Source organism: Molothrus ater, chromosome 7, assembly GCF_012460135.2.
Source record: "Molothrus ater isolate BHLD 08-10-18 breed brown headed cowbird chromosome 7, BPBGC_Mater_1.1, whole genome shotgun sequence".
Taxonomy (NCBI): domain Eukaryota; kingdom Metazoa; phylum Chordata; class Aves; order Passeriformes; family Icteridae; genus Molothrus; species Molothrus ater.
Window position 1 is genome coordinate 9912708 of NC_050484.2, and position 16821 is coordinate 9929528.

General features: G+C 40.4%; 1 protein-coding gene across 1 annotated transcript in view; it reads right to left on the reverse strand.

The window, feature by feature from the left end:
* Positions 1 to 7030: 7030 nt before the first annotated feature.
* Positions 7031 to 16821, reverse strand: part of HECW2 (HECT, C2 and WW domain containing E3 ubiquitin protein ligase 2) — a 146812-nt gene continuing 137021 nt past the window's right edge. Inside the window, exons 27-29 of the mRNA XM_036386342.1 lie at positions 16680 to 16765; positions 15187 to 15299; positions 7031 to 9716 (exon numbers count right to left, since the gene is read on the reverse strand). Coding sequence (XP_036242235.1) covers positions 9605 to 9716; positions 15187 to 15299; positions 16680 to 16765 — 311 coding nt within the window. The 3' untranslated portion in view covers positions 7031 to 9604. The remainder of the gene's footprint in view (positions 9717 to 15186; positions 15300 to 16679; positions 16766 to 16821) is intronic.

Sequence of the window (16821 nt, forward strand, 5' to 3'; positions counted from 1 at the left end):
GTGTCACCCAGCAGGAGCTCCAGGCCAACTGCAGTGTTTACACCGAGGGAAAGTGAGTGAGTGGTTGTGCACTATGTGGCATCAGTTATCAGCGACCTGGATGAAAATACCTCATGAGTCTGACATCAAGAATGACAGAGAACAGATTCTGAAAGGGCTCCAGTCCCAAAGCCTCACTTCTCCCACAGCAGCTCTCCTTCAATGACTCAGGTTAGCTTGCACCTCGAGTAGCAGCAAGAGAATGCAAAATCACCTTCTAGAAAAAGTTTGTTAAAAATGGAAATGTCACTTCACCATCAGGTTCTCCAAACAGTTTGTGTAAGACACAGGAGAAGTGACAAGGTGCCATTTAACCATTCTCCTTGGGCTGTGTCGTGGTGGGGAGAACCCTTGCCTAAGAGCTGATTAAAGACCAGTTTCTCCCACTCTAACCACTACCATCTCTTAGAAAAGAAGAAGGAAATATTTGGTAGGGGCCACTGACTTTAATAAAAGACAACAGAAGGCATTCCCTGTGAAAAAGAGAGCTTTCCTGAGTTACAGCCACTTCTGGGAAGTATTTTGCTGCCAGCTCTGGTGCTTTGTTTGTCATAAGGGTTTTTCTTTTTTCATACGTAGCTCTTATTCAAATTATGTTGCATATGGCTGCAGAATCCTTAATTTCCCCACTTCCAGAATCATGATTTGTAATATGCCAGACTCCACAGGCCACTAGAAATCACTTAGCAAAGGAGATGTCAGAAAGAGTATCTTGTGGTTTCTCTAAAGGTTTTTAAATGCTTCCAAAAGACAGAATGCTCTAAAGGTACTCACTTCAAAAAGGATGTTACAGCATATTCAGAGGCACAATAAAAGAGATGTTTTACAAAGCAGATTTTGTAAGAAGATTTATTTTACTTAAGTGATTTCATGATGAAACATGGTCTTAAACAAAATAGAGATCAGTATGAAAATAAAATTATACACAGAAAAATCTTTTCCCCAAATGTTTTTGAGTAACAGGGAATACAACACAACAGTCCTGTATTCAAATTATGTAAATCTGTGAGCAGTCAAACATTATAGTACATTCCTTGAAGCCAGGCACAATGACACACATTGTGTGCCCCTGTAACACACTCAACACATTTTCTATCTCTTCTCTCTGCCTCGAAGAAAAAAATCCTGAAATGTAATGCAATGTAAATAGGGAAAAGGAGGGAAACCATCTTAATGCTTGAAGCAGGTATTCCCCATTGAGTGTTTTGTGAAAGTCATGTACCAAATTCAGATGAAACTTAATCTGGCTTGTAGAAAGATAGAAAAACTTGGAATTGTATTTGATATACAGTCTTGTGAACACTTTAACTGAAAAGTATGGAAAGGATTAAAAAATACACCGTGTTCTACTTAAAGCTTAGAAATAAATATGCACTCCATATTCTCAGTGCCTGAAATTCTTTAAAAACAAAGAACTTGGTATAAAATTATATCAAGTAATTGTCAAAAATGAGGAAGATGCACCTATAATCCTGTTAGATTCTGGATGCCTGCATCCCCACTACAAAAACTTGTAAAACTCTACACACTTTCAAACATGCTGAATAATCCAAACTCTAACCTAGCAAGGGCAGGAACATCAACTGACTTGGGGGTAGCAGTATTCCACACCACATCCCTCATTACCACCTTCTCCTCTAAAGAACTCCCTTTCCATACTGTACCAGCCCTTACAAGTAGAAATGTTCAGTCAATTATTCAAAAAGCAGCCTTGCTGATCAGGATTCATGGATACCCTCAAGGCTACATCATTCCCAGGAAAAACAGCGTGCAAAGAAAAAGCATCCTCCACGTGTGATTTATGTAGTTAATATTATCATAATTCTCCTCCTCCCTGCAATGCTGATAATAAACAGCAGTCTCCTGAGTGTTGCAGACTCATTGCAGAAAAATGTCCTGCTGAATGGAACTATTGAACCAGTATGGTTCAACATGGGAGTTGTCTTCTCATTTAGGACTTCAAGTTTATATAAAACTCCTACCGTCTCAGTGACCATGTTGCACAAGAAAACTCACAAGGAATTCCTCTCCTGACTCTGATATTCAATCATTCAATAGTCTTATCTTTCAGGTAAAAAAAACAGGTCAGCTTTTAGGTACAGAAACCCATCATGAAACCCTCCCACCCTCTTACACAGTATTTTTTTGATAATGTCATTAGAGTGTGAATGGAATCAAGACTTGCATCTGCTTGGCTAAAACTACCAAGGTCATTGAGAAAATTCTAATTACCCTAAGTGAGCTTTGGAAATGCCACATCAATCCTTGTCTTTGTTGAAATGCATGGTCCTTATACAACCGTAATGCAAATATCAAGTATATTAAAAAAAAATACCAAAATCTGCATTTTGACACATCTAAATATTAGGGATTTGGCCCATCACATTGAAAAGGGAAAGTCACCATTGGTTGTGATGATTTAATCTTTTATCAGAAGTGGTATCCCTTGCCAATGCAGATAATAATAAACAGTCATTACTTGTACAAACGTAAGACCATTTCCAGTCACCACCCTTATTTTATTTAGAAGCCTTAGTTTTCCTGAAAACAGCCCAAACAAAAAACCAACCCAGTCCCAATAAAACGAAACAAAAAAGCCAAACCACATAGAATTTTCTGATTGTGTACTTATTTTCAAAGCTAATCAGTTAAAGCATGTCCTGCAGTTGCAGTAACACCAATGTATTTCAGGATGAACACTCATTTTTTCCTAGGTGCATTATCATAGCCTAATTTTCAAGTAGGAAGTGTCCTGTTTTATATTCCAGGGCTCATCACAGCTCACTGTCCTGCTCCCTACCCTTGAAGTGCAGTCCTTTTTCTGTGCCTACTCTCAGCCTTGTGCTCACTCCAGCCCTCCTCCACGGCTGTATCTTGTGTGCTGCGTGGAACTGCCCTGTCTTATCATTACAGCACCTACAATTACATTCCTGCTTAGAATCATTTATGAGGCTTCCCAGATTTATTTTCTTATTCATACAGTAATCGATTTTAAAATTAGTGAGCGCCAACGTCTGACTGCAGTCAGCGTGGCAATTAAATATGATGTCTCAGCAAAATCCTCTTTTATTGACCTTATACTGCTGGATGGGCATTTCTAACTATGAAAAATGTAATCCTCGTTTAAAATGGAAGACGTTGAATAGTCAGTGGAGTGTTTCATGAGCTGCTTGTATTGCAAGTAGCAGGCACCAGAGAAACAATGAGCTTTTGGGAAAAATCCAGCTCAAGGGCTGCATGAGAAAGCCTCCAGCTGTGGAAGGCACAGTCCTCACTATGGGAACAGATCTCCTGCTGCTGTGATTTCTGGATCAGCATCACCTGCCTCACTGCAAAGGCTCTGCACCCACCTGGCCAACAGCCTGGGGCAGCCCATGGGGCCCACAAGTTCCGACAATGTAAAACATTGCAAGCAAAATCCCCTGCCTCATTAATTTTGCAAAACCAAAACCAAAAGATATTTTACCCTTGGATATCTAATCAACTATTTTTAAAATCACTTTTATGACTATTTTTATTGAACAGCTCAGTCTTGATGTCAGAGTAACAGTCATCCAGTCGACTCTGGACTGAGGGAGCTGCTTTTGAAAGCAAACCCAAACCCAGAGTCTTACTGTGATACTACAGCTCCAGTCAGTGTAGGTGGTCAGCAATTGTCTCTGGGTGATTGCAGGATTATGTGCAATCAAAAGGGACAGGATGGATGGCTTTGGAAGGCAGCCCAGAATAAGGGAGACCAGAGTCCTGTGGAGTTCTGTAGGTCTATACATTTAAAAGCTAATTGATGTCAGCACAAAAGGATGTTAAATTAGTTGAACAATATACCTCCTGAGTGCTTAACAAAAGCCTCCAAGTAGGCAAGGCTTTTTCTAACACGGGCTGAATGAGAAGCTTCTCAAAGTTCTGAAAACAAGAAACAACTGAAACCCAAGAGATAAAGTTGCATTATTCAGAAGTTTTTTAACGGGTGAAAGAATTGAGAGCAGCATAGCTTGGCTCCCTTTCACATCCATCATAGCTTTGAGAAATTTGTCAGAATACATCTCTAGTTAAAATTTTAGTATCATTTTTCTGCAATGTAATCTGAAAGGAAACAAGTTCAAATTTTGAAATATTGACTTTGAAAGGGGCTAATCAATGAGTGTAGCTACTATTTCACATAGTCCTCAGGAGGTATTTTTAAATACATTTAGAATACATACAGACACTTCAATGGATTGTAACCATTCCAGGAGTCCTTGACTGTCATCCTTTAACCAAAAATCAGGAGGAACCTTTCTAAACAGTGGCCAGAATGTCAGTCATACAAAACAGAATTATCAAGTAATCATGATTTCACCTTAAAATACCTACAGCGTAATATAGCTCTGAGCAAAACCTATGAAGTAAAGTCCTAAAGGAAAATATTTAGTAAAAATACTACAAATGTTTAAGTAAAAAATATTTCACAGCAATGAACATCCCAAATAGTAGTAGCCTAATGCCAACATTAGTCAGTCTAAAGCTGAACAGAAGCACTATGAAGTTCATGGTTTATTTGGAAGACATGCAAAATATAAACCATCTTTCACTGTGAAAATTCTGTGTTTGGAGGGTCAGCATTGTAATTCTGCATACTGCTAACTGAAGTGGGTTATACAGCCTTTACAGTAAAGTTATTCTTTTCCTCTACTATTTACCTAACATATATTTAGTTTTCCAGCAAACAAGTAATTTCAAATTCAACCTCCAAAAATTTTTTATTGTAAAATATTTAGGCAAAAGGCTAAACTAGTCCAAGAGCAGCCACTGTGGTTGCACTAACAAAATCGTAAAGAATTTTCTACTAAAACTGATGAGCCAGTCAACCCATAGCATTTCTGCAGTTCTGCTTTATAGCACATAATTGAGCCAAAACACAACAGTTTAAGAAGCCAGCTTTGAGTAATTCTTCTGAAATTTTGCTTGGAGTTCAATTGCTAGCCCAGAGAGAAAAGGGTGAGAAGGGGAAACAACAATAGATGAAAGCTACATCTGCAATCTTACGACTGGAGATCAGCCTTCTGCTCAATTCCCTAAGTGTTAACAGGAATATATTAACCTTCCGCATAAAAAAAAAGTGGCAGGAAAACCAACACTATTAGTATAATGTAATGCAGATAAGTTTCATTCACTGAAAACAAGTAATTTGCTTTATGCTATGGGAAGTGAACTTACACTGGCCATTCAAACACAGCTGCTGAAGTTTCCCTGATGTGAACAGGGATTCCCTCAGTCCAGAGACAGCCTGCTTCAAGCAGCTCCATAAAACTCTGCAGCTACCACTGCAGAAACTCAGTAAACATCTGCAATTAATACTGCTGAGATTACATTTAACAACCAGATGATACCACTGCAAATGCTTCAGAAGGAATTTTTTTTTAAACTTTTTTTAAAGGATTAAAAATACATAAGAAACCACAAACCTCTCCTGTTTCCTATAATTTTAAACTGAGCAAACTACCAGTCGGGTGCTCTGCCAGTCCAGCTCCTACCAGAAGCTCTGTGTGATGTCCTGCCAGGGCACTGCTGCCCAGATTGTCGGTTCCCCGAAGATTACAGCTATTCCCCGCCCCCGTGCCCCGGGGCTGCCTGCTGCCATGTGCAGCTCATGTGGTGCCCCTGAGCAGCCTTGCCTGGGAACGCACAAGAGCTCACCCCACTTACTCTCTAAGGCATGTTAGCATTTTTTATGGTAAGGTCAGTACAGGATAATGAAAATGATGTTTGAAAGCAAAAGGAGGGAAATATTTGATGAATACCGAGGAAAAACAGCAGGCAGGGAGTGGGGTGGGGAAGAAGGTCTGGATTGAAAGGATTTCCTGTCCTGCCAGGTGCTGCTGGCAGTGTGACAGAGGTGGCAGATGGCTGTGCCCTGCTGCTGTGGGCAAAGGCACCACTCCCCTCACTGCTGCTGGCCCACAGACTCTCAATGGGTGACTGCTACAGCAGGTGCCCCAGTGCACAGCTTCATTGATTCCAAGCTTTTGTGGTGTATTTAGGAGTGTTCTGGCTGTAACCTGACTGCCAGCAGTGCCAGGTGAGCAAAGCACACCTCTGCTGGGCTGGCACACTGGGACCCGGGGAGAGAGGCCCTGCCCTGGCATGTGGGACACAGAGGCCACTCTGCTGCCAGCCTGCCCAGCCTGCAGTGACCTGGGAGCTGCTTTCTGGCTGGTGATGTGTGGCTCCACTTCCCAGCAGAGCAGGAAACATGGGCTGCAGGAAACAATTCCTGCAGGGACATCCCCTGCCAGCCTCTGTGTGATGGAGATGCTGCGGGTTGAGTTAGTATGAGTTGTCATTGGCTGAAGGGATTCTTCTGTCCACTTTTTTCCTTCCTAAATGCAAAGCTCCTTAGCACCATCTGGAAAAGCTCCTAGGAGGTACAGAGCCTGGAAATGCTCCCCCCCAGCCTTGCTCTGTGTGGACCCTCATCCCTGCTACACTGTGTCATAAGCAATAGCATTGTGGTTGCCTGCTGCAGCCAAGCTGCAGGACATGAAAGCTGGCTTTCCCTTGGGACACATTTAATGGGAATGGCTTCAAAACCAAAGGGAGAACACTCCAAGCAGTTGCCAGGAGATGTGGGTATCTGACTAAGCTCAGGCTTCCTCTCCTCTGCTCCCTCCTTGCTAATCCCTTAGAGCAGCAGCATCCCTTACACATCACGAAGAGCCAAGTGCTCGAGGCAGCACAGGGAGCTGTACCCAGCTGACACCTCAACCTTCACACAGCGTTGTTTTGGAGTCCCCCAGGGGATGTTGGCAGCACAGGAGGAAGCAGCAACTTCTCCTTAGTCTCTCTTGGCTTTAGTGCTACAAAGACTCTGGATTTTTTAAAAATTTATCTATTTTCTAACTGACAGCTGCCCCACTTGTGACCCTGTCACATCTTCACAGAATATTGGATTATCATGGCTGATTTCAATTATTTTTACATGCATAAATACAGAACAAATGGGTGCAGTAGATATATTTAAATAAAAATTGACAAGATGCATTTATTGTTTTAGTTTTGTACAAAAGCATAACTTAAAAGGCAAACTAGTATAAACTTACTTTGTGCCAAATATTTAAACTTTTCATTCCAAAGAGTATCTGGTTCAAAACTTGTAGATACAGTTTCCACCTGGGAAATCTCTTTTTTAAGACCACAGATAACACAGTATTGTAAAATGAAAATTCTGTAGTCCCTCAACCAATCAGAAGTTGCATTCTGCTCTGAGTGCCAGAATTTTAGCTACTCAGTGAATGGATCCCATGAAACATGAGCCATGCTGGAGTGACCTGCTGAAAAGTCAGTTTCCCTACTGCTCATTCATGTTCTGAAAAGAGATGTGCATTAGGACCCGTGACATGCAATCTTAGCAAAGACTGATAAATATACGTGTAGAAACAGGGCGATGTGTTTGGATTTTTCTTTGCTACTTCATACCAGCCAGAAGTAGCCTAAGAAAACCTAAGTTACTTAAGAGAGTCCCAGATGTCATGCAGAAGCTCAATTATCCTTGAAATAAAAGAATGCTTTCGCCCTGATTTTGCTTTTCCTTTGCACATGTGCCATTTCCTCAGTAAGTCTGAAGGGTTTTCTCAGTCACCACCACAGCTGCAGCTGCCTGTGCCTCGGAGGGTGACTGGCAGTCTCTGCTGACGACATCTCCAGGGACGCTCGCCTCTGCTGGAACAAACCTCCCACCAGAACAAGCAGGACACCTCCCTCAGACGCCCCTTCAAGAGCCTCCAAAGCAAGAAGGTTACTTCAAAAGCTACTTTCCCTGCAGAACAGAGCTTGCTGTGCTGCAGCACTACCAAAGGGCTCTAGCACAGAGCTGGATTCGTGTTCTTGTCATCCAGTGTCCAAGTGCAACTCCTGCCATTTGAAAATGTGGTGGATGCAGCGCGTGACGGCAGCTGTGCAAGAAATGGGGCACAGCTGCACGAGTGTTCCACAAGACCATCTGGAGGAAAAGTACCAAAAATAGAAGCGAGCAAGCCTCGTGTATTTCAGCAAAATTAAGCATAAAGAAATCGGTGTCCATGCAGTGTTTGATATGCCATAGAAACTGCTTCAAATAACATTGGATAAGAAAACTACTTATCTGTGAAAATGCAAGCTTGGACACTACGAACAGTTTACATCTTGTAGGTGTTCACTGATACAGGACAGTGGCATTATGACCAGTGGCTCACCTTAAAGAAGTTATTCATGGTTTTCCAAATGAGCTAGTGTTTTACAGTGCTGTACAAATAAAAAGTTGTGGGGAGCATATGAAATATCTGTATTAAATTCCACTGCATTAAGTTATCCAATGCATGAAAAATGACCCAGATGCATTTAAAATAAATGCATATTACAATATCACATATAGTATTATAAAATTATTACTTATGTGCACAGTCCTGATATCTATAGACATGGCACTGTGAAGAAAGCCTGGTTCCTAAGCATTTTTATAGATATTTGATAGTGATGCAATTTGCTATCAGTCAGATCATAATGTCCCTTCAACTTTGGTACATTCAGTGCAAAATATTTTTGGGAGTTTTTTTACTCTTATAAAAATAAAAGGCATTTTTTCCCCTGGAGAGTGCTTAAAGAATAAACACTAGCAGAATGTCTGTTCAAGCATGGAAAGTGACAAAACAGAAATAACACTTTTGTTTGCTTGTTTCCTGTTTACACTCTAAGAAACATAATATAACGAACCTATAAAAATAAACAGAAGTCACTGTGTTAGGGTTTTTTCCTGATACGCTGTGATAAATTCCTAGTTTCTTCTTAAAATAGTTTCCATGCAGTATAAAGCATAAAATCAGTCTTATTAAGTTTATAAGTTCATTGTAACAGCTCGTATTTTGTCATACACACCACTGGCAAATGCATTTCCACAAACCTCCTCAATGCACAAGCTGTTGTTACATCCTTTGTTGCTGATTTTCCTTCCAACTCACTTCTGCCCCAGGAACTCGAGCTCTATGGTGTTCCCCATGCAGGCACTCGTAGTCTTAGGTAAAGCAAGACTATGCTGTTATAACATATGGCATAAAGTAATGTACCTTCATGAATTAAAAAAAAAAAAAAAGAATTTATAAAAGTTCAGGTGTATGCTTTTTTTGATAATTTACTGGGTAGGTAAGGGACTCAATGATTTCACATTTTGACTTGAATTTTCTATTGAACAACTTTGATGAAATCCAGTCCGTGGGTACATGTCAGTTTTGCAGTAGCCAGATGGATCACAACATGGCATCACGTTTCTGGTTTGCTCAGAACATAAACTTAAGAAGTGTAGCTATCCCAAAAACCCATGGATTTGCAAGACTTGGCTTTCCCTGCACACCAGGCACCCTCTAGTTTCACTGTTGAGAATTCTGCCACTACCACAATGCTTTTTAATTGCTTCACAAGCTCCTTCGTGGAACCTCATTATTTGAATTGCACCATGAAACAATTTTCCTCTAGGGAATCCAATATAAAAGTTCATTCATTCCTTGAGAAGACAGATCCACAAAAGTCCAATGAGCTGGGCACTGTGGTTTGTGTATCACTCAAGTCCAAAAGTACTTGTCTCTTCTACTGCTGTCAACAGTTTTTCATATAACATAGAGAATGATGGGTAAGGGGGAAGGTCCAGACGATTGAAACAAGTGTGAGCCCTGAGGGGAAAAAGAGAGAGGAGGTGAAGAAGTGCATTATTTGAAAAGTTCAAAAGAGAACACACAGATTGGTATGTGCTTGAATAGAGATGGGCAGATAGTATTCTTTTGGAAGACTTTGTTCTGTCAAATGATGTTTTCCAACTGAACAGGTAATGAGGTTTAATCTACTTTCTTCTCATTAAAATAAGCCAGTAAGAAGCATTTATGAAGCTCTTTAGAAACATACTGACAGTCCAAAAGGCATGGGATAAATTTTATCCATCAAATGTGCATGAGAAAAAAAAAGAATGATTTAGCATGGTACAAGTCAAACAGTCTGGTCTGAAATCTTGGCTTTAAATGTGTCTTCTGAGATGCAGCCTTTCTTTTCTGTATGGATGATACTTGAATACTGTATTTGTAATGATAAGATATTTCCACACATCTCCAGATCTACAGGAAACAATTCTACAGTGGTAAAAACCAGATAAATTAGATGCTCTTCCTTCTACAGTTCCTTGGCATATAGATGGTGTTGTTGAGGCATACTGCTTGTGCTGATATTCCCAATGGACCTATCTGCCCTAGAGGCCAGCAGCCTTTGGAATTACAAAAAAACCATGCACAAACCTGGTTGCTAGAGGTTGCCCTGCTTTCTGAAGCGTGTGACCACGCAATTTATTTCTCAGTTTTTGAAGTACATCTACCTGAAGTTTGTTGACACACTTGGAACTGTCTCTCAAATCCTCTTCCAGGGAATGAAAAGGGAGATAACAAAGGTTTCTCTTCATAGTGGAACCATGGGTATCATTGCCTCACCTCAGGGCATGCTAAGGATGGTACTTTCTAAAACACTGAGGTGGATGAGCCTGCTCTAATGAAATAGAAAATGTATTAATGTGATGGGATCCTGAGGATGAAATGATGCAAAGAGAAACTGGAAGAGGCATCTCTTCTGCTCTAAAGCTTTGTAACAAAGCCTCACTTTAAATTGATTTTCGAATTTTGGCAGGTCTCTGTTTACAAATACTTCAATCTTTTGCAATAAAATACATCATAGAATTATTTATTTAAATTCAATCCAGCTGAAAACCAAACTCTTCCTGCAGTGCCCTGCCCTTCATCAGTGTGATCTGTATTATGCATAAATATGTAACATGTTAAAAATGGAAGGACTGAACAAGCTCCCTCCTCACAGCAAACGCAACTCCTCATTTAACCTACCCAGTTCCAGAAATCCAGCTGTCTACCACAGACCTGTACAGACTTCCTCTGAGCCAGAAAGTACTGCCTTCCATGTGAGCAAATTCATTAATTGCCACTTTAAGTGCCTCTCAGCTCTCATCTATGGGAATGGAGCATGGAGTGAAGTGGGTTAATCTCACTTGTTAAAAACCTCAGAGTCCATTACAAACTGGAACTCACTGAAGCTGAAACACCCACTCAGTTACAGCCTTGTCGTGTCATAGAAATATCAGGCTGAAGATATGTATACACAGTACACAAGGTCACACCATTATTATAAACACAGTCTAAACACCAAATATGCAATCCCTTTAGAAAGCATTGCCTTTAGCACCCTCCCCAAATCCAGTACCCTTAGAAGAACACTGCTGATACATGCTGTGTAGCAGAGATGGCATTTCCCCGCTCCATATTCCAGAGGTCTGGTAAATTTTTTGTACCCAGGCATCTCTCTAAGGCTCCTGGAAGAAAGCTTTCTTTTTACTCCTCCTTTGCCTTTCCAAAAATCTTATAAAATAATATCTGTGATACAGATTACATTGTTCCATGTCTTGCAGAGTACTTAAAAAAACCTGAAAATAGTCTCTTATGAAGAAAGAAAAAGAATTAAGACCAGCAGCAACTGGAAGTCAGTGATCCCTTGAATTCAATGTAGAGTGCTGAAGAGTCTTAGGCAATTAAGAGCCTAACCACATGCTTCTGCTCCATGGGGCCTGACAGCCACTCATTAGAACTATGGATCATGCTGTGTGGGCTGTAAAACCACAAATTATAAAAGACACAGTATATAATTAGCAAGGGATTCATTACGAACTGGTTTAATAGTAAGCTGGCATGTTGTTTACATTTATTAAGAGAACTGAGTTTTATCTTATTTTGAGGGCAGTTTTGAAAATGGAATCACTTACTGTGGAAAACCAAGTAATTAAAAAAGACAAAAACAAGACCTTTGTCTTCTGAGGCGATGCAAGCTTTTCCAACCCCAGCACACAACTTCCTAAGCACACAACTTCCTAAGTCCTTGAGACCAACATGGTTTTTTCCTTCTGGGTAGTATCTTCCCATTCCAACATTTCAAACCACATGGGCACTGACTGTTCATCTTCCTGGGCTCACATCTTATGACAACATAAAAACCCATCTTGGTTCCTAACGTCTAAGTTCCCAGATTCCCAATTAAATTCCCCTTCATTTTGATTACCATAGTAAAAGAGAGTGATTTAGGATTAAAATGCAGCAGTCAGACATAAATATAATTTCCAAGTCAATCATCACATGAATGAATAAATAATGTACAGCAATGAACCTGGAACCAATTTCTCAGCATGGGAATGAATTGAAAGAGTAATGGTCCCTTCCCCTAGTTTAGTCTAATCTGTAACACAGTGTAAAGAAGAAGTAGAAGTGGCACTGGGGTAGCAATAGTTATGCTAGACCCATAATAATCAACCTTTCCAGGGCATTTTACATGCTCCCTAGCTAGTGTCAAAGACAGCAATGCAAGCTGGGCAACCTGACATGTTCCTCACAGAAATGTCACTGTTTGGATTCAGCAGAGCTGATTACACAGCAGTCAGAACAGTGGGAACTAGGCAAACATCTAGTGAAAACTTTTGTGTTTACATTCACAGCTGCTCAGGCCACAGTCGCATACCTAAGTGACTATCCTAGCTGCCCTTTGTGTCTCAGACCAGGAAGAAGAGATGGGGATGGATATTCTTACGTGTTTTCAGCACTGCAGTAATGTTTTTAGAAACAGAGGAAGAAACTAAGTCCACTGACCTGTTAAATCCTCACTTTTGCCACCCGAGCACCGAGCACTATCAAATTTCACAGGCACTCCTGCTAAGAGGGCAATTTGCAAAGTACAACACTGCTAGGAGTGAGTGACGGTGCCTTAACATAAAAGCTTTAGTTATCAGAGAATCAGTAAGTCACAGAGTCCTAGGGCAGCGTTCCCAGCAGATCCAGCGATGTGTTTACACATGCTGGGCTTGTTTGGAAACCTCTTGAAAGCTGCTACTCGGGGTTGTAGTTACCGATGTGTTACCTCCAAGCCAGCAGTACCTGGTGTTTGCACAGGGAGTCTCAGAGGCTGCTGAGACCCAGGCTGAAGCTGCACTGCATCCAAGAACTACACATGTAAAAATGCAAACAGCACTTTTGGCTTGGGGCTTAACCCATTTCAGCACTAAAATGGAAGAGGTTTCATTTTTTTATGAGATCAAGGTTTACCATGTGTGAATACCAGGAACTGCTTGCTCATGATGACTGCAGGTCTTTGTCACACACAGTTGTTTTTAATTCTCACATTTGTATGGTACAAACGATCCAGAGAGACAAGATTCAAATGTTTGCTAACCAAGGGAAAGTGGGATAAGTGAAATTTCAATGAATGATACAACCTCTTAAATGTGAGGAGCTGGCATTTCCCCTACACTTGTTGAACAGCCTATGACAATTCTCCATATTGCACTTTTGGAAGCAGTTTTATTCTGCAATTTATCTCAACCAGGGTTCTGCATAACCTTTCCAAAGGAAATTCTGAACATCCTGTTCTGGCAGGTCCTGACCTTTTCCAACTCTGCTTGCAAGCACCAGGAATTTCAGCTTCAGAGAATATATGGAAAAAATCATGCAATCTCTTTTCTTACTTAAACTCACAAAAAAAAAAATCTTGATTTTGAAGTCAGAAATTATTTTTTAAAAAGTCACAGCTTTTACTTCTTAAACAGAATCAAAGCTAGTCCATAAGCCAATCATAATCAAACTATAAAGGAGACTTATTGGGCTACAAGATATTACTAGGTCCCCAGATGATATTTGATATGAAATAACAATTTTCAGGATTTGGATTCCTTTAATCCTCAGTTGCCTGGCTCTCATTTGTGCTGTAAACAGGAAAGATGGCTCTTTTTAAAGGCCACCTGCTGTGCTTCTGGATTTCACAGCACCACTTCTGTGTCCATGACCTTCTCCATGCAGTTCTGATGGCAGCAGCCAACCCAAGAGACATTTTTGCCTCTGACCTTGTGCTGGAGGAAAAACCTACATGTTGCTGGTCAGAGAGACTCTGAGTGTCTCTGACAGCCACCCTGTGTCTAAGATGAGACTCTGAATGCAAGTTATTCCTGAGGCATCTTGTTTATGAGGAGTGGGTTTAAGATTAGGGTTGAGCTGCCTCCATGGATCAGCCCAGCCCAAAGCCACCTCCAGAGGCTGTACACAGCATACTAAAGCTGAGGTCTGATTAAACAGAGTTAGGCTGCCCACACTCCATGCACTAATCTGTGTCTAACCACTCCTAACTCATTCTACAGGCTGCAGAATCACAGAACTGGGTCAAAGAAAATCTCCCAGCTATCAGCCTCAACACAGTAAAGACAAGAACCTGTAATTTTCTGTCAATGAAGAAACCAAGCTGAAGGTGGTTTTTTTCATCATTCACATTATTAGTCTAGTCCTGGCATTGTTACCATGGACATTTGAAGATAACTCTTTTTTCTGCTCCAAAAATTGGAAAGTTTTTTTTTTTAATCTTTTCATCCTTCTACTCTAAAGCTGTCCTACCCAATATAAATTGCAAGGCTTGTACATCTCAAGTCCTGCTTTCATATCTTGGACTCTGGTACTGTTCCTTTACCCTCTTCACCTATTTCAATTGATCTTACTTGTTCTCTTTGAAATCCTCACCTTTTTTGTCTCTCTTGCTGCTTCTCAAGTGAAATTACTCCCTCTCACCTATTCTGCACTCACAACTTGCCTCTTCAGTTAACCCTTGACATCAGACCAAGCATAAAAATTGTATCACTGAACTATACTATAAAGCCTGTGTCTGATGCAAAAAATATGATAGTAGCTTTCAGTCAGACATAGTCACAACAGCTATTTCATTTTAATTCATATTCATTTTTGGTCCTAACTTGTGAACTGCATGTCAGTAAGTAAATACTTGCACATTTAATCAAATAAAGAATGTGAGAAGTAGCTATCATTCTAAGATAATTTTCCATGAGAAAAACACCACAATATGTATGTCAGCCACAGTTACACTGCCTTGTCCAGCTTAAGAGACCAAAACTGAGTTCAAACAAAAACGGATGCATCAGACACTGCAACAACAGGGAAGGAAATTTGCATGTGAGGGAAGCTATATTTGCATACTCAGTGAAAGCTTGTTAATGTTTGTCCAACAGGTGATCTGTTACCCCAGAGTGGCCCTGTGAAGCCCCCAGAGCTGTACCTTGGAAGAGCAGTGATCTTCCCCCACTTCTCCACGCAGAAGCGCCTGGGCCCGTTGCTGCCCCGGAGAGAGGCAAAGCCTTCGTAGGGAATGCTGGACGTGCCTGTGACAAACTGGCAGCACAAACACCCATCAGGACAGGCTGCACACAGGGGCTGGGGGGACACAGCAGCACACCCACCACAGCCCAGACACGTTTGGAAAAGCATTTGCAAAGCAAGGAAATTCGTGAGGCACAAGCAATAAATGCTACTTTACATGGAGCTCAGGGCAAACAGACTGTTTCCTGGCTGGGCTCTAGAAGAGGCAACTTAGCAGACTGATTTCCTCCAAAGGTTTTCTGCTACATAAATATTGTAGAATAACAAGCTATCAGTATCCAGTTACTCAGACTTAAGCCTAAGTGAGTTTTTTTGCTGCTGTTTCCTGCATTAAAAGGAACTAATACAAAACATAGTAATATCTGGTGGCTTTGTGCTATGCCTTTCTAGCTACATGGATTTCCTTTGCTTTATAAACCACAATTAACTACTGTAAGAAAAGGACAAAATTCTGAAGGTTAGATATGCCCACTGACATTGCTGAAATACTGACTGGTGAGCAGTTTTATTTGCAACCTGTCATGAACAGATCAAATGTAGCTTTTGACAGATCAGAGACTATTTAATTTGTAATGACCTGGATATTACAAAAACTTCTGAGTAACAGATGTGACAGGAGACATTCCTGTTTTTCCATCAAGGAGACATTCCTGTTTTTCCATCAAATGAGATGTTCCACACTGCCTTTTTAAACACTTTAAAAAATACTTAAACAGACTCAAATAATTCATAATTCAGTGATCAGATAAAAATACTGAATTTTTAAAACCAGCAGATTTCATATCAGATCAATAATGTGGTATGGTTTGCAGCGGAGGTTTGTCTGTTTCTTTAGAGACAGGATGGATTACACCTGAACTTTAAAAATTTAACTCAATAGTAAATTTAGCTCAGTAGTAAACCCACATGTATAAATATTCTTCTGTTGATTTTTTTGTCCTTCAACAGCAGGGTGACTGGAACCTGCAGGTTTAGTGAAAATTAAATTGGACTGACTTTAAGGCTTCCATCATTATTTTCTAATTTGAAGCCTTGAACTTCCATCTAAGCTTTCTCCTTCCTAAGATGTATAAATACTATTAACATTTCTACCTAGTGACATAACCAATTACACAGTTTTCCTTTTCTATCTTTAGGAGTCTTAACGTACTTTTAATCAAACAATAGTAAAGGACTATTGACATCAGCCATTGTATCTTAAATGTAATTCTAAACTTAGAAACCTATAAAAATAGCTGTGAGCTTCTGTCACTTGAAATTATTACATTTAAACTCTGACTCAAGGTATGCCCCCTAGTAAACATCACCATAATTTCTGGGTATCCAAACCAGGATGGGGCTATTTTAGCATCAAATTTTAATTATTTTTACATAGATCAGCTGATTTCTTACCTGTAAAAGTCTTAGACGTTGCTCATTGTTGAACCTTTCCACAGCAGCCCAGAACCACCGAATTACAATGTGATTGTCATGATAACCTGTTAAAACAACAAGAGCCTTTATACTTTTAGGTGCTATGAAAGTGGTTGAGGGA